Source organism: Mustela putorius, unplaced genomic scaffold, assembly GCF_011764305.1.
Source record: "Mustela putorius furo isolate JIRA1106 unplaced genomic scaffold, ASM1176430v1.1 tig00000835_pilon_pilon_pilon, whole genome shotgun sequence".
In the NCBI taxonomy this organism is placed as follows: Eukaryota; Metazoa; Chordata; class Mammalia; order Carnivora; family Mustelidae; genus Mustela; species Mustela putorius.
Window position 1 is genome coordinate 3,706,297 of NW_025421492.1, and position 22,702 is coordinate 3,728,998.

The 22,702-nt window shown below is 39.1% G+C and overlaps 1 protein-coding gene across 4 annotated transcripts in view; it reads right to left on the reverse strand.

The window, feature by feature from the left end:
* The window catches only part of NETO1 (neuropilin and tolloid like 1), a 117,823-nt gene that overhangs the window by 35,625 nt on the left and 59,496 nt on the right, over window positions 1-22,702 (reverse strand). For all 4 annotated transcript variants that reach the window (XR_006608175.1, XM_045085219.1, XM_045085218.1 and 1 more), the window contains exons 5-7: window positions 17,272-17,313; window positions 17,026-17,153; window positions 7,356-7,584 (exon numbers count right to left, since the gene is read on the reverse strand). Coding sequence is in view for 3 of the 4 variants with exons in the window: in XM_045085219.1 (XP_044941154.1) it covers window positions 7,356-7,584; window positions 17,026-17,153; window positions 17,272-17,313 (399 nt within the window). In the remaining variant the exon portion in view is untranslated. The remainder of the gene's footprint in view (window positions 1-7,355; window positions 7,585-17,025; window positions 17,154-17,271; window positions 17,314-22,702) is intronic.

Sequence of the window (22,702 nt, forward strand, 5' to 3'; positions counted from 1 at the left end):
CAGGAATATTCATCACAGCTTAGAATTACTCTGACTTCTTCCATCCCTGACCTTTCCAACTTCTTTTAAAAGAGCTTAAAGACTATTATCAATATTTTTTTGTTTAGAGTCCAACCCACCAGGATAGTCTCCCTTTTGATTAATTCAGAATCAACTTATGCAAAATCCTTTTTGTCACAAAATAGAACATGACATCCCATGATACAGATTCTTCCTGCACACAAGGGGAGGGTTATATACAAGGCCTGAATAGCAGGAGGTGGAAATACTGGGGTCATCACAAAATTCTGCCCATCACGGCCCACCCACGGACTCCCAGGGCTTCTCTTCCCTCATGGATGCAAAACAGATTCTCCCCTTTTGAAGGTTCCCACGAGTGACATCACAATGCAGCACTCACTCAAAGTCCCAAACCTCATGTCCAAACCATCTAACTGTGGCGCCGAAGAGGCTGCTGGGCCGTCCTTGAACTGCAGCCCCTGGGGTCCTTTTCCCTCCACCCAGAGACCCAGGGAACCCAAGAGACAAGCCACCTGCCTTAACACCCCAAACACAATGGTGGCAGAGGCACAGCGTAATGGACATGGAGATTCTGGCTGGAAACAGGGGGAAGGGAGAGTAAATGGTAATAGTTTTGAAGTTCGGCAGGGTGAATGCTGGATGGCGCTGGACTATGTTTCCGGTCCTGGGAAAAGCCCTCTGATGGTTTGGGCTTCACCTTCCAGGCTCTTGGTGCTTCTTTTGGAGTCATTCTTCCTTTCTTTGAAAGTTGCCACATGTTGGCAGTTATTAAGCAGTTTTAGCTGGCAACTTCCTGCCACAAGAATTTAGGGGATCTAATGATACCTTCTCCTCGGTACTCTACTCCTTTCAGTCCAAACTGCAAGTGTTTCCGCTAGAGTGATTTCCTCAAGAACCCCAAGGCCCTTGCTTGAAACTCACTGTGTTGTGTCCTCAAATACTCACCCAAACTCTTTCTGAGATGATCCTGCATCTCTCCTTGTCTCCTGCTGACGTGACAGGGGTCATGGCCTTTGTCCTCCTGGATGCCCTCTGGTTTGACTGAAAGATCCATGAGGCACACCTTTCATCTCTGGAAAGGGCCCTTCTGTTACGGACACTGAGCTGTTCTGATTCTGGTCGTTTAGCAAAGGCTCTACAGTCACGCGTCCCACCTCAACTCTCTGCCGGCATTCAGCATTTATTCTGATTTTTAACACCTCTGCCACCCAGAGAAGCTGACAAGTTTCAAAATCACTGGGTCCTAATTGCTTTTTGCTTAAGGGTTCTCCCCTCCATGGGTCCCCCTCCCCTCACAAGCTTCTGCCAGCAACAAGAGAAACCAGGCTATTCCTTCAATGCTCTCCGCGGTGATTTGCTTTGCTGCATGGTCACTGTTAGTCACTCACCAGGTGGCCTGCTGCATGTCTGCAGGACACAGTTTCATTGAGCTTTCTTGCCACTGCCAAACAAAGACTTCCCAGCCTCCAGTTTCTAACAACATACCCCTCCTCCCACTTCTGTCCCTGGCAGCCCTCTGAGTCCAGATTTACTGTGTCCATCTAATTTCGGCTTTTTCTGTCATGCTCCTCAAAATTTAACCAACCCTTGACGCCTACCTAACCCAAGGCTGCTCCACATCTTGGGTATCTGTTATGGCAACAGCTCTCTTTCAGCACCAAATTCAGAGCTTCACTTCTGCCTTGTAACAAACCACCACAAGTTTAGGATTTTAAAACAATACCCATTTATAACCACACAATGTCAGAAGCCTAGACACTGGGCCCTCTGATAGGGTCTCATAAGGCGCAAACAAGGTGTTGGCTGGGGCTGTGGTTTGCACCTGGGTCCGGGGTTCTCTCACTAGCGCGCTCAGTCGGGTGGCAGGATTCACTTCCTTGCTGTCCTAGGACTGAGGTTCCCATTTGCTTGTGAGCTGGTGGCCAGAGATGCTCTGAGCTCCCTAAGTCAGTTCACAACGTACCTGTCTACACTCTTTCTGGAGGTCAGCAGCTGAGGCTTCACTTTATGTCAGAGAGCTCACATGAGCACTCAGGTCCGCCCAAGGTAATCTCGCTATTAATGAACTCAGTGTCAATTGATTAAGGGATGTAGTTACATCTGCAAAATAACTTTTGCCACAGAATGCAAATGAATCAGTGAATGATATCCCAAGGTTCTCATGGGTTCTACCTACTTCAAGAGGAAAGAGATGTGAGTGACTTCCATACCCAGAGGTGGGATCTTTTGGTTCATTTCAAAATTCTGCCTTCCATGGAATCCTTCAACTTAAAAGTTGTGTTTTTGTTTGTTTGTTTGTTTGTTTGTTTTGTTTTTTAAGATTTTATTTATTCGACAGAGAGCAAGAGATCAGAGGTATGCAGAGAGGCAGGCAAGAGGGAGGGGGAAACAGGCTTCCAGGACCCTGAGATCATGACCTGAGCCAAGGCAGAGGCTCAACCCACTGAGCAACTCAGGCACCCGTCAAATCAGTTTTCCTTGGAATTTAGATGCTACTGTATGTATGTCTTCATTGTAAATAAACCTATCGTTTATATTTGATACAATCTTTGTCACAAAATAATACAAAACTAAATAAATTATGTCATTTTGGCAAATTATTTTATTTTATTTTATTTAAAGATTTTATGTATTTGACAGAGAGAGATAGGCAGAGAGGCAGGCAGAGAGAGAGGAGGAAGCAGGCTCCCTGCTGAGCAGAGAGCCCGATATGGGGCTCGATCCCAGGACCCTAAGATCATGACCGGAGCCGAAGGCAGAGGCTTAACCCACTGAGCCACCCAGGCGCCCCAGCAAATTATTTTAAACAACATGCTACAACCTGAAAACGGACAATTTGTTTTTCACCTCTTTCTACTTGTCTGTTTTTAACAAAAATACGTTATTCATTAATCAAGTATTAAGTGACTAAGATTTTATTGTGCAAAACCTCTCATGAAAGAAGAGTGACAGAGGTGGAGCTTCAGGATTACTTACGTCGTTCCTCCCTTCCAGTCACTGCAAATTTATGTTACACAGAAAGTCTCAAAAAGTTTGGCAGGCAGCTCAATTTGAGCACATTTCAATAATATTTCCCCTATGTGTATTTATACAAGTCCATTATAATTGGTTACGAATTTTCATATATTAAGTATGTTTAATATTGAAATTATACTAACAATAATTAAATTTCTAAAAAAAACTGAGTGATTCTTGAGAGCAAAATCGATGACTTATAAAAAGTGATTTGGGGCTCCTCGTGGCAGGTCAGTTAAGCAACTGACTGTTGATTTTAGCTCAGGCCATGATCTCATAATCATGGAATGGATCCCCACATCAGACTCCATGCCCAGAAGGGGTCTGCTTGAGATTCTCTCCCCACTCTCTCTCTACTATCCCTTCTCTGGAATTTATTCAGATACAAATGCAAAAATAGGATGATTGAAAGTATATTTCTATTTGCATTAGTCTCCAGATTAGTATGTTCCAGAGTAGAAGTCCCTTGTTATAATTTTACATGCATCTAATCTTGTAGGTCATATGGAAGTGGTATATGGTATGATCATAGCATGTTCGTATGACATGTAGACCTCAGGTCCAGCAGATAGGACCAGAGGATCAAAGCTCCCTTTGTAAACATATAAACCAGTGCAGACATATCTGTGCTATATGGGTGATGTGTAAGTGCTATCTATTGTTATTGCCACCTTTATTATGATCATCTTTAGAAAATGGGAGCTCTGTCATTCCTTACAAGGGACAAAGGTATCCTAAGCTAATGAGCTTAGCACCTTCGGAATCTGGTCTTCAGTCCTTGCCACAGTAGTGTTCAGTCACTAAGCATGGAGTTGAGGGTGTGCTGGGAAATTCAGTTAAGTTCCTGGATCTTTTCTTATTCTGTTTCACTTCACAAAATGCTTGGGATTGAAATAGATGGACCCTAAGCTGTCCTTTAACACCTAAAAATATAACAAACATAAAGCATAATCAGATCTCTACATACACAGAATGAACTAACAGGGAGGTGGGTGGGCACTGGGAAAAATGGGCGAAGAGGGTGGGAGATACACGTGTCCAGTTATGGAATGAGTAAATCGTGGGAATAAGAGGCACAGCACAAGGATTACAGTCAATGACACTGTCACAAGGATGGCATGGGACAGTCGGGAGCTACCCTTGTGCTGAACGCAGCATCGGGTATAAACCTGTCAAATCACTAAGTTGTACACCTGAAACTCATGAAACATGGGGTATCAATTACAGTAAAAAAAAATACATCATATGGTCCCAAGACCTTTGACAGATATTAGAATATTGTTGAATGTGCTATGAGCACTTTTGAACACTGCGCTGGGGAATACTACCTTATAAATGTTGAGAGCCAAGAAAAACAGCAAGGAGCCAAGAAAAACTCATTATTTGACTATGGCAAAGCTGGTCGTTGCTTTCGTGATTCTAATCTTTACTCCATATGTGTGCAGGTGTGTATGGAGTAAAATTAAAGAAATATATTAAATATGAATATTAATGTGTATTATGTAATTATATATTGTTATATTATCTATAAGCTATATATGTATATGATCTATATTATATAAACTTTATACCTATCATCATCAAGAAAAACAAAAATGTAATGCAACGTACTCTCCTAGGCACTAATATTGAATAAAACAATACCATTTGTGGAACTTGAAACTCTCTAAATAGAATTCCTTTGTTTCCTCATTAAGAGCCTTTAAAATGACATAACCACTCATTTCTGAGTAGTAGCACTAATTGAAGTTCTGTTCTTGTTGTTTTGGAATTATCATCTCGTATCTGGAATATTTTGATTTCAATACAGATAGACTTAGTCCATCCCCACATCCTTCATCACACGATGGCTTTGATTTTAGGCATATGCTATGGTAGATTCCACCCAGTTTTAGCTGCCCAAAAAAGCAAGAAAAAGCAGAATATTCAAATGCTGCATAGGCAACATGACGCAGAGGATAAATTTGTTCTAATCGAAGCTTGTTGTAAAGTGATGAGATAATCACAGAGAAAGCCTCGTAATACTCACCATTGAAATGAGAGTGATAACCCACCCCTTGTGCCGGAATATAAAGGATTGGTGTGCTTTCCTCCCACAGACGAAGAAGGCCAAGCTTTTTTCTGAATTCAACATTGAAATGTCCACCCACTTGAAGGACTTCTGGAGATCATTTACGTACACGCACAAAAACTCTATTTTTTAGCTCAGATAGAAATACTTCTAATGGCATTTGCACCGTATGATATAATTCACCATTTCTTGCATAAGCAGAATTCTAAATACTCACAGAACTCAGTCACTGTTAGAGTTGAACGGGACCTTCAAGGTTTACCAGTCCTTTCCCTACTAAACACGGACATTCCCCCTCCCCCATTCATGTAACATGATGATCCATTTTCCGACCAATCACTCTCCAGCCAGAGCCCATATCCTCCATGGGAATCCATTCAGTTTTGGAGCATTCCTATGAGCTAGACATGTTTTTCCTGAATTTCACTTAGATGTTTCCCTACAATCTAGCAAACAAATCTCAGCTCTCAGACATTAATCCATCCAACCAACGTAAGTCCATGGTAGTTATCACATTTCAAACAACAACAAAATCTCTAAGATAAACACTTCTCCTCCTTTGACCTGGTCTCATGTTTCCAGTGGCTCCTGAATCCAGCTCAGCCTCTTCTAAGTGATTACTCTCCTTCTCATTCACAAAACCCAGAAAAGAACAGATTATGTCATCAGCAATCTTCCCACGAGACGATCTCCTTTGAGTTGTTTGTTTCAGTTTCCTTAATATAAGCTAATACTGCTAAGCTATTTTTCGTCCATTATTATTATTTTTTAAGTATTGGCTCAAAATGAATTTGAATGAAATACAACTTCAGGAAGTCCTAGGAGTTAGGGTTCTTTTATACTACTGTTGTTTTAGTCAATATTTGAAAGATGAAGATGTATAATTTCATTTTCCCCCTATTACCTTTCATGTTACAGTTTTGATAAAAACTGAAGACTTTTGTGATATTGTTTAAAAATCTGATAATATTCTCCAACATATAAGCTAACCCTTCTATATGTGTATCATTTAAATTAAAGAGGAGTTCTCAATGTATTATCATGCAAGACTGAAAAGGATACTGAATAAGCACCTTTAACCTCTCACCAAAGGCAAGAGCTATCGTCCACTGTGGAGTCATCATCAGTGAGATTAAATGTGCAATCTTGTAGCCGGAATTTTTTCCTACTCTAGTCAAGAAAATGACAAGTTTGTTTTTTGTTTTTGTTGTTTGTTTGTTTGTTTGTTTGTTTTTGACCCAATACCTTGTTGAAATCAAGATGCACTACCTCTAACCTTTTGATCAACCACTGAAATGAGGACGTGATGGGAACATGTTGCTTAAATCTGCAAGAACGTTGGGCAAGATAATTCGTTCCATGATGGTATCAAGATTTAGAGTGCTTCTGGTGTCCTAGAACTCTCCAACTGGGTAATTAGAGAGGAATTTCATTATATAAAAGAATTGTCCAGTGTATTTAATATTTATGAACTGAAAAAAATATTGCATGTTGTGCCTATCACTCAGAAATCCTTGAGGTTTCAGAAGCATTTTTTTTCTATTTAATAAATAGATTGTTTCAAAATACAAAGTGCTGATTTCTTAAAGATGAAGTTTTCAGGATTTTTTTTTCATTTGTATAAAATTATTAAACATGAGTTATTCAGGGTTTCTAAAGAACATTCCAAATATATCTATTAATATGACTCATTATTTGTTAGAACATAATTTTCTAAAATCGCTGTGCTTTGCACATAACTCTGGATATCACCCATTGTGCCATTTTCAATATTTTCTGAAACCTTTTCTGCTTACTCTCTTCCCAAACAATTCTCCCTCTTTGCCTGCGTTAATGGGAACTCTATTCTCTCGGACCTACTTGCAGTACGTGGGACTACAGGAGGAGCTCACTGAAGAGAAGCTACCAGATACTTTTGCGCAGGTTTTTAAGATTTAAACTCAAACTTCATCAGAAGCTGTGCAAGTTCCATACACTTCGTAAGAGCTAAAGCAAAGAGAAATAAAACTGTCATTTCCCGGTTGAACGCTGAGCTGTCTTAAGCAAGGCTGCGATGCCTGTGCAGAAACAGGTCACCAAAAAGTGATCTGTAACTCTCTCCTGTCTCTGGGCCCAAATGACGGAAAGGGAATCTCGTTAGACGCAGCCTAGTGTGCTCGCACTGCAAGAAGAAACACCGCGAGCCGCGGGCGGGACCTGCAGCCCGGGACCTCCTGAAGGACAAACAGCCAAGTGCAGGGGTTCTTACGTTCTTGGAAGGATGTGAAGAGCATCTGAAATCGGCTGTTCCGACTGCCCTCATCGGCCCACATGCGGATGACGCCAAGACCCGTGCGGAGCATGACGTCATTGGCCACGGTGCTGCAGAACTTGGCCTTCAGATCCCCCACGGAGCTGCTGCCGTCATACACAGCCACAAAGTTCCTTTTGCATTCGTTTGAATTCTGCATCTCATAGTCCAAGAAGCGTAAGTAGATCTGTAACATAACGACAAAGATGCAGTAATTTCCTCAATTCAAAACAGGAAAGTAGTACAGCGAGCACCAGGCTTTCTCTTTAGTCTCACAAGTCAGTCTTGATTGCAATCAATCTTAGGATGTTTCCCTGTGGGGCGGAGGAGGTAAAGATGTACAACTAAGATCAAACCATGCTTAGTATTTTTTTCCAATGTTAGTATCCTTTCTTGACATAGGTAAGTGTATGGAAATAAATAATCTGTATTACTATTAAAGGAAAACAGAAACGGTATCAAAAGATAGTCTCTGATTTCACTTTGTTTAAATAATTTCACAGAACCACACGGTTTCCTTTTTGAAGTAGAGCACATTAAAAAGAATAAAATAAAAGAGAGCTAATCTGTGATTATTCTTGCCACAACATAGAGTCAAACCATTTAGTGAAGTCCACATAAATAAAAATTAAATTAACATTTAATGAGTAGAATTGCCCTATAACCTGCTCTATAGATTATTTTTAAATACTCCCAACTACTCTATACAGTTTTATTGTCCTATTCAGATGATGAAACAGAGACTCAAGTGGTATACACTGGACATCAGACAGGGTCTCTCTAGCTCCCTAGGCTATGAGCCTTCCACAATATAACACTGCTGCGGACATGCTGCTTTATGATCAACAGACTTTATCTGACTCTGTTCCAGTGTGCTTTACAAAATCATAAGCAATTAATTCAGCTCAAGATAGGTTTGAAAAGAAGCCATCGGCCCTTTCAGCCGCTGGTTCAGCATTACCTACAACCTGGCCTCTGACTTTATCCCAGTCCCTGTTCAAGGCACTGAGGAAACGCAGGTGCCCAGAAGAATTAGGCTCAGTGTTGAAAGTATGTGTTCATTAAACCATGACACATGGACACAAAGTCATCCAGACAGAAGTGATATAAAGGAAAAAAAAAATCTCTGTACTATGAGAGGGATATCTGGAATGGTTCTGAAATAAAGAAAGCACCCTTCACAAATATCTACCAAGCCTTTTATGCTTTCTAGGGTCTACCTCCTCTCAGACACCCTTCTATTATTAATGTACCGTGGGTGTAAACTGAAGACATGTGTTCACCTAAATATCCATCTCTTTCATCTCAACACTCATTTTTGCTTATTTATTCATAAACTATGAACCCCATACAACAAAAATGTATTGGGCTCGTTTTGTCTGCCTTAAACGTAGAAGTTTCAGTATTTCAAATTAAAAGAAAGTTCTCCTTTGCCCCCAACATTCTAACTGAATCAGGCAGTGATACTTGTTAATTTGAACTTCAAAAGAGTTGTTTCCATCTCTGCTGGCAGGTCGGTCTACGATAGTTCAATAGTCTCCCAGCTGGCTTGGATCTGTCCAAGGTTCTAATTCTCCAGTCTACTCCAAAGCCCAGGCCCATCAAAGTTACATTTCTAAGAAACAAATTTAAGAATCATACTACCATCTTTTAACTGGTATTCAAATGGTTATAATTTTAAAATGTTTAAAAACCATGACCAAATTTTTCTTCTCATGTCTGAACATACCATATTTATTTGACAAAATGCCATCCTTTTTGCAGAGGACATTGGTTAAATGTGAGTCACCATTCCTTTTTCTCTGCCTACTAAGCTCTTCCTGGTTTTTCAAGGTCCATTTCAATGGTTACACACGCAGTCCAGAATATCCGTGGCCTCCACTCCCCAGCCATGGCAGAATTAATCTATGCATCCTCTATCCTAAAATATTATTTTGAACTTATTTTAAGCTTTAGTTACAGGTTCTACAAAATTTTTACTACTTTTACTTTCCTAAAAAGCTGGGGCAGTGGCATACATTTTTGCATTTGAGGCATCAAGCCACGTGTTGTACACACTAGGCATTCCATCAGATATTGTGAGGGCATGATTGTGAATGACTGACTGATTGGAGAATTCTATTTTGCTATTGATTTCATTTCTTTATTATCAATCGACTATTGACTGGGCCCGTATATGTCAGAATGTTTAAAGTACTATAAATAATAATTATATGGAATAATTGACATTTTATTATTTGCAGTAGGAAACCAAGTGCAAAAATCCCCCAGACAAGGTGTTTCTTTATAACTCTAAACTGTCAGAGAACCACAAAATAGTACGCTGCAGACTATACAGGAGAGAACAGACTAAAAATAAAGTGTGAGCTCCAAGTCAAGAAATTCTCATATAACCTTGAGGAAGAACAACAGAGAAATAGGAAGAAATGGGCAAAAATTGAGAAACAGTGGAAAGCATTTGAGTTTGATGATGCTTTTCTTGGTGAGGTTTTCATACGAAGGCAATCTGTAACATTATAGTTGGAGCTACTGTAAAGTTTCCAAACACTTTGATGCTAATTTTAACTGCCATTACTACAGACATAAAACATATGCCCTAAGAAAGCCTCTATGTTCCTCATTCCCAGGTTATATTCTACTTCATTTTATCAGAAGTTCAGCTATTACTCACGTAATCCATCTGGGACGCACTCTTCCCAACCATTACTTTCCTGAAAGCTATCCAGGAAATCCCCAAATGTCTCCTTTAAGAAGGCATATGTGAAAATGTTAAACCTTCCAAGTTTTCACTAACTACTGTGTTTTTCAAATTTTCACATGGACTTATGAAAAGGGATTGGGTCTTTCAGATGACCTTTACCAGGAAGCCAGAGCAAAGGAGACAAAACGGCTTGCTCAAGGGATGGAAGCAATCGATGTGGGAGCCTTAAGCAGGAATAAAATACCTAACTTTTGTTTTAAAGCTCTTTTCACTACACTACATCACCTGATCCTGACCTAAAAGTAAACAGACGGAAAGTACTATAAAAATATAAATACTTACAAAATATAGGGATTCTTATTAGGTAATATAAATTTGTTAAATGTAATAAAAATCAAGTATAAATTTATATTCTCAAATACTATGCAATCAACCCAACCTCAAAAGAATTAGCCATCAAAAGAATATGCAATTACAATTGTAAATACACATAATTATCAGCAGGAGGAAAAACTGAGTAGGGTACATGAAAAGGTCCTTTGGAGTTCAAATGTAAAGTAACCCCTCCCTCCAGTGCCATTCCAGAGCTACAAAAACCAAACAGTCTGCCCACAGAAAGAGAAATAAATCATCATTTGACTAATTTAAGGAAGAAAGATATTTGAGAGGCAGATGTTTCCAGGTTGAGTGAGTCAGTGGCCTAAGATGCCTGCCCTCCTATTTTGAGTATCTTACCCTGCCTGAAGAAACCCAGTTTCAAATGCTAATTTATTATTTACATCCCAAACTGACAATAACTTAAGACATTGTGCTAACACATGATTTCACTCCAATCTCTCGACAACCACAGACACTTGTTATAACCATTTTAAAATGAAAAAGATGACACTGGGAGAAACTAAGTAATTTTCAAAGTGACCCAAGCCCTTAGATGACAGATGAGTACTGAACGGAGATCCACCCGACAGTTTCCTCCTTTGTACCACACTATGCAGACTGATGTATTTTTTTTTTAATAATTCTCACAGATTTATATTCCAGAAAGAAAATTATTGTCTTAAGAAAAACAAACCACAACCAGATAAATGACTAAACCAGCAAAGCCAAACTATTTTGATTTTCCTACAGGGGCAAGGAAACATGTTGACCATCCAGATAAAAATGAGATTCACGGAAAATAAATGTGTCCCACTGAAAGAAAGGGCTGTCTTAAATTTTCTTAAAAAGAAGTTTGTTTCATAGAAGAGCACTGCTATAGTTAGAAAGGCAATTTGCAGATTCAGCCCGTGGTTTCTCATCTGACAGCTCAAGAGAGCATCCACATTTTTCCATAGGAGGCAACTGACTGCTATTCTCACATGAAGTTCAACGACAGTGGTCTAAGCACCTTCTATATTTAAAGGCCATTCTTAGGACACCATTTATAGAGGAAGTGAACAATTAGTCGCTAGATTTTATATATTCACTTCTGAAGCGTTCCATTATTTTTTTAACTTCATTTAAAAAAAATCATTTCAGGAAAGATACAAAATATGCCACTGGCATATTTTGGTTTACTGGGTGCAGTGATGCCGGTGCAAAAGCCAACTGTCCATAGCCAGAGAAGTGACCAAGCTTCCCCACACTAGCTCTAGGATACATCGTATAAAAGCCTTCCTTAGATTGGGATTTAAATGATATCTGTCCAGCTTAAAACTTGTGCCATAAGATCGCCAAAGGGGAGAATGCCCAATGACATGGGTTTTATTTAAGGTGGAAAACTACAGAACGCTCTTTAGTCTCTCTGCCGAGAAAAAGGGAAAATGATAAACAGAATCATATATAACTCCAGTAAAATGGTCAGATTACAATCTCCTTTCAGTGAATCATTTTGATGCATTCTTCTTTCTAATCAATCACAGGGTTTGAGCTGACAAAATGATTTATTGAATAGGACCGGAGAAGCTTCAGAACACATAAGCAATTTCTAGTAATATCTGTCTTCTAAATCACACTAATATGGAGAGAAGAATCCCTTAAGAAAAGTAAATCTAGGTAACAATTTACTAAGTAATATATTTACAAAAAAAAAAAAAAACAAAAAAACATTGAAATACCAACCTTTCAACCTGGTCCTTCCCCTTGTGTTGCAGTGAGATGCAGAAAACAGACATTGTTTGGGGCAATTATTTAAGACTTGCCAGAACAGTTTTCTCCATGAAAATACAAATTAAATACACACCACAGCCTCAGAAATGCTCTCCATGGTTTCAATACTTTCTACTTTAATAAATAAAGCCACATTCTAAAAAATGTGTAGCCCAGAACTTCCCTGTTTACTGTTTGATTTGTGACTGGACATTCCAGGTCTTAGAATTTTAGGTTCGATATCCCATGAATCTGGAGGCTAGCAGCAGCATCCCCTTTATTTGGAGGAGAAAATCACAACATCATATTCTCTGAAGTGTTGAAATGATACCTCCTATAACAAATCCTGATGGGAATATTAAAATGATTTTCTGGCTTGCATAAGCAAGTATCAAAACACGCCATCTCTAAAATCTGATCGTTCAAAACTGAGATTTCAGTTCAAAACACAGTGAGTCATGAGCTGTTCCTTGGTGGTTATCTAGCCAGTTAAAATCTCCATTTTGTCGACTTAATTTTCATTTTCACTTTTGGAGATGATAAAGGAAGGCTCGGTGTTTAGAGCCCCGGGACTCATCACTGTGATCAAGCACAGCCGCTACTCTTCATCTGCTGCTAGTTTTCTCCGGGCCGGTGACAAGCTCCCAGAGATAGAGTAGCTTTAAACAAGACCCATTCAGTTTCCCTGAGTTCTGTAGGGCAAGTGACTGGGGGCTGCACTGTGTTCTCTGCTAAGGGCATAGGAAGTTGAAAAACCCAGCAGCTTGCCATTCTGGTATCAAGGTCCCTGTTTCCTTGATGCCCATGTACCAGGGCTCACGTTTAGCTCCTAGAAAACATTTTTAGTTCCTCTGACTCCCCCTTTTGCCTACAGCCAGAGAAAATTCAGCTTGTAATGGGCTCATGTAATTAGAATAGGCTCACCTAGATAAACTGTCTTTTAACTGACCCAGAGCCAACGGACTGGTAACCTTTATTGCATCAGCAAAATCCCTTTTGCCAGATAATTTAACATAATCAGGTATGTAATATTTTATATTCACAGTCACTGATTGGGCTAGAAATCTTGGGTGTCATCTTTAAGATTCCACCTACAATTAAGTTCATCATATAATTTACCTTAAAACAACTTCACTATAAAATATTGACTTACTATGTTTGTCAAGTTTAATGCTAATTTTATTCAAAACATTTTTGACTGGAGTAACAACACATTAAAAATTAATGTGAAGTTTGAAATGATGGGTAATTATTAAAAGCTAGAGTTTTATTGTCCCAACACCTTAATCATTAAGTTAATCATCTTCATTTGTGTACTTTTCTAAGTCTTGGATTTATCTCTTTTTCTATCTTAACAAATTTGACAATTCCCTCAAATAGTGTGGTTTGGTGACACAACATTGGACTGCGAGTCAGGAGACTGAAATCTTGCCTTAGCTCTGTACCAAGAGACCAAATACTTGGGCAGTCACTTACCACACACTCACCAAGTTTTAGTCTTGAGGGGAGTTTAATATTATCTATGCTAAAGAACTACCTTGCTTTTAAATTATTATACCAAATATTTGCCAAACTTTATTTAGATTCCTCCTTATGGAATATCATTCGGTTTTTGAGCAGCTCCATTATTAAAACTAAAGACAAACCTTCTTTATATCAAACCAAAAGCTATATAGTTCCAGTTTCAAGCATTCAAATAAATTATAGTACTTGAAATCATGCAGAATAACGCTTATCCTCTTGTTCTCCATCATATGAGAGTCCTTCAAATGTCTGAAGATTGCCACCATGTCCATTTTTCTAGATACACATCAGTTTGTTTTGTATTACATGAGTTTTAACTGAATGACAGATGTTTCACTCGGTGCTGAGTATCTAGAGATACATTAAGCTGCAGCCTTCAGGGAATTGACATTCAAATAGTTACCATGATATGATCACCCAACATTGTTTTCTGTCGGTTCTCTTCTGTACCAGGTCCAGGACAAGATACCATAACACCCTTCCACCATCCTTGCTCTAGAGTCTACACAAAGAGATCTCTATATTCCATTATTAGCCCATATAAGACTTGATGATCATGTCTCAGCTTATTTATCTGTTAAATGAGTTAATCAGGAGCAGAATCCCAACATTCTTTCTGGGTCTAGCATGCCAAATTCTAAGAAATCTGGACTAATCACATTCTAATTAAATGTGTATGACTATTTTCTATTTGTCAAAAGTCTGAGAAGCAATATAGCCTTGATATAAATTTTAATAAAACCTGGGAAACTATTTAGCACTTGCATTGTGGAGTATGTTTCAATTTCCCAGTTATCATTCAAATATTCACCACCAGCCCCTTCAAGTTTAATTCGGGCTTTGATAGTCTGTCCTCATAAGCTGTTAGGAACGCCACAAAAATAGAAAGCCCACATAGGCAGTCATATCCAGTTCTTGCTTTTCTCCACAGTTATTCAAAGCCACTTCCTATCTTCTAACCTTTAATTTAACGGAGAAACCTGTCACAATAGAGTCATCTTTGTCCAGCTCTGCAGGCGGCTTCCCCTTTGGGTCACAGAATGCCAAATTCTGTAACAGACAGGTACACCGGGTATTGTTGCTCTGGAATTGTACAAAAGACAGCCTATTTACCAGCTGGAAAAAAAAAAAAAAACGACGTGTGTTTACGCTCCCATCAAAGCCCTCTCTTTAACACTGCCGTGACAAAGATGCTCCTTACAGCAATGAGGAGGGGCTCAAATGTTTCCAGCTGGAGAACTTTTTTTTTCATTTTTCATTCATAGAGTTTGAGAAAAATGAATAGCACTTGCATGTGAACCCACAGATTACATAAGAGAGAATAACACATTGCAATCTAGCTCCTTTATAATCCAGCGAGTGCGTTGGCTTTTGTGTCAGGAACAGTCTTTGATTTTTTTTTTTTTTTAAAGGAGGAATCACTGGGTCTTTCTTGATAATACAATATAAGTTTTCAAAGATTTGCACAGATGCAAAGAGGCCCACCAGGGGCAAAGCGGGAAGAGGGAGCGTGGCTCTGAACGTCTGTGATGGCGATGTCGGGGCAAAGCGGGCGGCACTTATAAATCGTATGCAGACCCAGAGACAGATTCCTGGGAAAATCAAGTGAAGAAAACCAACCTACTTCCTGAAATGCCAGCCTCCCCAAAGATGCCTCTATCCCTCCCCACATCCTGAATATCGAGCCACCAAATTCTCCTCTGTTGATCTTGAATCTTTCTTCGGCCTGTCTACCGTCATCCGCTAGCCTCAACCATGGGGCTCACTGCGGTATCTTCCTCCTGAGTGTTCTGCTTGCAGTGTTCATGCCTCTGTCCCTGCTTCCCAGGGAAAAGCTCTTTTTCCAGAGTGCAGATCGGACCAAATCGGTTTCCTGCTTCATGCTTATCTGTGTATCACTAATGCTACCGGAATGAATCCAGGTTCTTTACAGCCCTTGGGCTCAAAGACTCACCATCGACCTCCATACTTTTATTCATCTCCATGCTTCTTTTATTTGGTCACATTCAATTACCTAACTCCTAATTGTCTGCTGATTCTATGGCCCCAATGCTCTCCCGTCTACCTGGAGAGCGCTTCCCTAATCTACCTGACACAAAGCTGTTTCTTACTGAGAATCAGTGGACACCCTGGCTGAATTTGATTCCACATTTGACTTACCTCTGCAGGTGTATGTGACTTCCCCCTCTCTCTACTACACCTTAGGGACACCTCAATTCTCATGGCTCATTCCTTGGGTTATTTGGTTACACATTTGTCTAAGAATTAAACAGGAAGAGGGCAGGGGCTGGCATGCTTTCTTCTTCTCTCCAACATGATGCTCGAGACTTTACAGAGCCACTAAATCTATTAACTAAATAACAAACTGTTTCAACCTCAGTAAAGTCAACGACAAACCTAATAAATCAATAAGACTTAGTTGAAACTCTATAACTGAGGAATGGCAATACAGGAAGGGAGACTGGCAAATAATCAACAGTCCCCACTGAAGATAGTGACTGACACAGTCACCATCCCCAGTATTCCTTAAAATTTCAATAAGAGGATAAATATGGTTGTTCTAAGGAAGTAGTTCCAAAATAGTGGTTTGAGTCTGAATCTGACCCATAATGTATTTCGTTTAATAGCATGTAAATTTACAATTTAAAAAACGTATTGCAGTATTTAAAAGTCAAGGTGATAACATAAATTGCTGACTTCCCTGTCATGAGAACATTGGAGGGCCTGATAATGTCAGACCAAAATGTTCTCATAACGACAATAAAAAGTAGCTTAAGAGGCAGTGAAATCCAGGCTGACCTCTTTGCTTGGGCCAGGCTCTCCCAGGTCCTGTTCGCCACTGTCCCCCAGCCTTATCACAAGATATTCTATATGCTAGAGATATGGGGTATTTGCAAGGCCTGGACAATTTCTTCCAAAGATTCGATATTAGGTTGAAAAGCGAGCAAAATACAAATACTGACAATACAGGCATAAATGTGATTATACTTAGACCCACAGCTTAGGTATAGAATTTCAATCCATTTTCCAGAGAGGAAGGGGTGTCACCTTAGGGTCTCTTGTCCAGGTGATCTTTTCAAAGCACCTTCTCCGTTTTATTTATGGCATCAAAAATTTCCTTGGATGGGGTAAGACAAGTTGCATTTCAAACTAAAATAAAACGAAAGCTTACGATTGCACTCTGAAACTCACGAAGCATGTCCAGTTGGTTCAAAGCAATGCGTGCTCCACATACTTCCCAAGCTGACTGTCTAATGTTTTCACCTTCAGACTGACCTTGGATCGTGGAGGTGCCCGGATGTACCACTTGCAATCCACAGCCTCACTAGCAGAAGCTTTGCCTTCTTTCATAATTTGTACAGATTCCACAATTCCTTCAGGACCGCCCGTCTCAAACTCACATGCTAAATAATGAAATGCCAAACAAACACAGAAAAATGGAGCTTGAATAATAAACCAAAAGTATATTTCAGAGCAGAAAACAAAGACCTTTGAACATTATCGAGTATCTATTTTACCGACCTGGTAATGGTTTCAAAACTCCAAGGTCCTTAAAGTCAGGATCTTAAAAATTGAGAAAAAGATAATTAGTCTTATTCTGCATTTATTCCTTAAAATGATGGTGCGTAATATACCATTAAATTATTCAAGAATCTGCCAAAAAATATATTAAGAGAACTTAAGTGGATAAACAAAATGCATGATAATGTTATGACTGAAATGTTAATTTATAAAACAGAATTTTATCACAGCATTTTTATCACCACACAAGAAGCCATTTTTAAAAACCTTCCAATGCCATTCATCATCTAGGCATCAAGTAAAAATATTATTCATTACCTCTAAATCCATAATCAGACACCAGACGGTTTTTAAAATGTATCCATAGGTAAGACAAGCTATGAGTAAACTTCCATCTATGACACATATAATCATTTGTTTGGATTTAACAGATTTTGTAAGTTGTTGAAACACAATTTTCTTTGCCACTGAAATACTGGAAGTGCAAATTTCATCTGTGAAACCGAGGGCCTCCGTCCTGCAGCAGAATGCACTATCCTATTTCCAGAAGACATTTTTCCTTAATTTTTTAGTGCATGCGAGCTTCCAAAGTGTTCCTCAGTATACACTGGATCCTCTCAAAGACAGCTCCCTCTCTGGCTTTCCCCTCACCCCATCCCAGGTCCACGTATGTGTCCTCTGCTCATGTACTTGGAGGAAGTTTGACTTATCATGATCCTCAGAAGCATCCCAGGTGTTAAAAGCCATCATGGTAGGCTTGCTTCCATTCCCTAAAATTGATTTTGAGATAGGTATGCAACCAGTGAAATGTAATGGTAAGCAGAAAACAAAGACCTTTGTCTTTTGAAGGACTTTTGAGAAAGTTTTCTTCAGTAATAAGAAGAAACAAGACATATAGTTTTCTGGCTTCCTCTGTGATCCGGCTTGTATGGGGTCCCTTTGGGATCATGCACAGTGGTCAGCTTATGATGTTGGCAGGCACTAACGTGAGGAGATGCTAACTCTCTGGAGAACGCAAATCCTTATGGACATCACTGGGGCACTGTATTCAACTACCCTGTAGTCACACATCCCTCCCCCTTTTGCTTTTTGAAACAATGTACGTCCTTATAATTTCAGTTACTTTGAATTGGATTTTCTTTTCCTTAAGGATAAAGGCATTAAAGGCTACAAAAATTTTTCTTGGAGACACATGGCATCCAATTTAAAAGAAGACTGTGAAATTTAATTTCTTTATACTATTAAGGTATTGGCCATAAATTAAAAATCTTACAAAGTTAAAAATATGTTGAGAGACACTGCGCGACAGGAGTCTAGGGCTGAAATATGAAAGGGCAGCACTCTCAGGAGGCAATAATTTCTGGACATCAAGACTGTGTGTGCATAGATGCGATGTGCATCTAGGGATGCTCCTTTCTATGTCCGTGTGCTTGGAGATGCCAAGCCCGTGACTTCCAGTGACTGTATCGCTGTACTTATTTTCATTACAGCTTTTTCCCCCTTATTTTCTTAAGCAATAATACATACTGATATATGGAAACTGAAAGGCCTGGCTTAAGGCCACCATTCAGTCAGGTCCACTACCCAGGTTCACTTTATCATAGAACACTATTGCAATGCGGGAATATATTTTGAATTGAGATATAAACTCCTTTGTAGAATTATTTTGAAGACATTTCTTTTACCTTTCAGAAGGAAGGAAGGAAGGGATGGGGGTGGGGAGGAAGGAAGGAAGGAAGGAAGGAAAGACGGGAGGAAAGAAAAGGTAGAGAGTGAGGGAAGGCGGCAGGAAGAAGCAACTGTGTGCAACTTCCCTGGAAGATGAAGAGAGGAGGGCCACATCGTTCATTTGGATCAGGAGATCCCCAAGTGGATTTTTTTTTGCCTTTATCTAAATTAATGGATATTTGGTTATTCTTTTATATATATATATTATATATATAATATATATACACAGTATATATATCATATATATGTTGAGTTTTTATATATTATATATATATATATATATATATATATATAAAATTTGAGAGAGGGAGAGAGAATCTCAAGCAGACTCCCTGCTGAGCAGAGAGACCAACACAGTGCTTCATCTCATGACCCTGAGATCAGACCTGAGCAGAAATTAAGAGACAGATGCTTAACCAACTGAGCTACCCAGGTGCCCCTTAAAAAAGTGTATATTTAATACCTACTGTGTACAACAAAAGAACTATGTTTTGTATAGAATTACTCATACTGGTGGTCACCACTAAGCAGTTTTCTTGGTATTGAAGAGACCCAATATTTCCCCCTCACTTTTACATCAAGCTTGTCCACCTCAGTGTTGCAGATTCTTTATTATTACGTCCCTTTCACTATTTTACATAACATTTAATAATAGTCATTATAGGTTCAAATGTTTCAGCCGGCATGACTGTTCCTATGATTCTTGTGGAAATGTAGCTGGTATTCCATTTTCTGGTTTGAAGGCTAACATTTGTCATTTTTATAACTTGTGCTAGACAATGTTGAGAGAAATGCCAGTTCCGGGAGTTGAAAATTTATTTTTGTCTTTAAATTAATGGTGAGAGCACTGATGGTTAGGAAAAGGTGGGGGGAGAGAGGGAGAAATTGTTTCTGTACTTCCATTTGAATGAACCACCAGTAATAGCACAGTCACAATAACAGATGGGCCTATGACCTGCAAAATAGAAAATAAACAATACAATAATTTTTTTAAAGCAGCCTACACCAAGTTTAAGAACACCAAGATTAGTGGGGTTTTTGTTGTTGTTGTAGTTGTGTTTTTTTGTTTTTTGGGTTTTTTTGGTTGTTGTTGTTGTTGTTTGGGGGGTTTTTGCCCCAGGTTGTTCGTGGGCAATGACAGAAATGATTATGCAGCGGCACAGTGAGGTTAGACTCAGGAAGCCACCTTCTACTCTAGACCTTCCCAAAATGTTCTCCACGAAGCAACCCAAATAAACTTTTTAAAAATATAAACCAAATCGTTATACTCACCTGGCTTGTCACTCCCCATAACCAAAACCACAGATCTTTCTAAAGGACAGTAATTCTCTGTGTTCCTGCCCCTGACCCCCTGGCCCAATGTACCACAGGCTCTAGACTTTTCTGTCATCTCTCAAAACACGTGGAGCCTTCCTGTTCCTCCGGCACCTGAGGCTGCTCCTCCGCACTCAGAACCTGCTGTTTGCTCCCTCCATGCTGCCCCCGCCCCCTGCAGCTCTTTGCACAGCTGGATCCTTCCCCTTCTTCAGCTCATGACTGGAGAACCTGAACCGTCTTCTCAAAAGACCTTCCTTCATAAACCTCTCTAAAATAACTCTACCTCTTACTTTATTTTCTTCCTTCATGGTCTCTTTTATCAAAATCCACTATTGTTTTACTATTGGTTTACTTTCTTATTGGCCGTCGACTCTCACCAGACTATAAGGAAGCACACTCTAAGGGATTTTTGTCTACTGCTCCTTGTCTCCAAGACCTAGAATACCACTTGGACATAGTGGGAGCTCCATTAATACTTTTGAATTTAATGTATTTTTCTGTGAATATAAAAAATACAGTGATTTTATACCAGGTTGATTTTCTTATACTGTTGATGTATTTACAACACATATAAGTACCTCTTTCCAAATCAGAGGCTCCCACAGTAAATTATCGAATTAGAAGCTATATTAAGGACTAATCTCTAATCCACAAAACCCGAGTCTCTTTCCTTCTGGGCACCAGCTGACTACACTCCCCAGCCCCCCTTACAGTTGTGAGTAGCTGTGTGGCTGAGTTCTGCCCAGCGAAATGTGGACAAAATGGCTGAACTTCACTTGAAGGTTGAGCCATAAAAACTACTTGAAACAATTCTCCATTCCCTCTTCCTCCTTTCCAGGGTCCACGTCAAAAGCCATACACAGAATACAGAACACCATCAGCCTCAGCTTCTAAATAAATATGTATGGTGGTTTCCAGACCCTACATGCTGTTTGATGACATTATCACTACTATGGTTACTGAAATATTTGCTTGCATTTCCCAGAACATTCTTAAGGTAGTGAATTTAGGGTATAAATGATGTACATTTCCAGAGATTAATTCCAGTTAATTCTTAATAATTTTACTGGACACTTACTGGCTTGGTTTACTTTTCCCTCCTGTAATCTCTGTAATCTCATTCTGTCCAAGACACTATTATTATGAAATTTAGAGTTATATCTCTAACATACATGGAAGCACAACCAGAATTTAGGCAATTTACGTCTTATTTTATAATTATATACATATTTAAAATATTTTAAATTTTCTCCTAATTTTAAAATTTTCATCTAACTATGACTATTATGAAATTCCATAATATGCTCCCTGAAATAAAAGAAATATATCTGTAATGTATTCTTCTTCCTGTGCAGGGAGACATTTGTTGGAGATGGTGGAGGAGACTGACAGCCCCCTGTCTCCACCTGTCCTTACACAGTTTATTTCTAAAGCTGAAGAAAGGAGACACTAATATTCCAAAGAGGCCTCTTACTCATGAAGAGGAGAAATCTACTCCCAATAAGATGGGAAAGCTGTCCATAAGAAATGAAAATATGACAAAAGCGATCATCTCTTCAGCTTTATAGATGGTAATAATTTGTTTTATTGTTATTTATTTTCTAGTAATTTTATTGTGACAGTTTGATTGCAACATTATTTTGAGATAAATAATTTTTTAAGAAGTAATGAATATTTCAAATGCAGACATAATCAGTTCTTCAAAAGCTAAAAGTCTTATATTACACTTTTGAAACTAAAACTGATAAAGTCCCTGAGACATCTTACAAAGTAAGTTATTGTCCTGTGTTGGCTGGAGAAGCACACACGAGAGAGGCCAGACTGAGAAGACAGTGCATGGCTGCCATTGATGGATGTCTACTGGATGGGTAATCAGAAAAAAAATGAAAAAACAACAAAAAACAGGAGTCTGCTGCTTTCCGGCCGGACAGCAACTTGCTGATTTAAAGTTGTAGTTTTAAACAAGAAGAAAAACTTAACATCTTGTCTAGAGAATTTTATTTTTGTGTAACAAATAGATGTACAGACATGGGTGAACTTGCTTCTTTTGCTTGAGTTCATCCAGTGTCACTGTAAGCCAATCATCAACGACCTTCTTCTACAAGAATGCTTGGCAGCAAATGCTAGTTGTGCTGAAATATTCAAATTGTTGGAAAACTTTTGAATTTATGAATTATGCTGGAACATCTGTGTTGACATTTGCATCGACGGTGCAAAAGCAACGGTAAATAAACTGCTGATGCCTAAACAGGCTCCAAGACAATGGAATTAAACCATAGCCATAGTATTTATTGTATAATTCGTGCCCATGCATTTGTGGGGGTAGAGAACTATTTGCTTAAAAATCTCCTCGATGAAAAAGTGCTATTTTTTTAAATCTAAAATT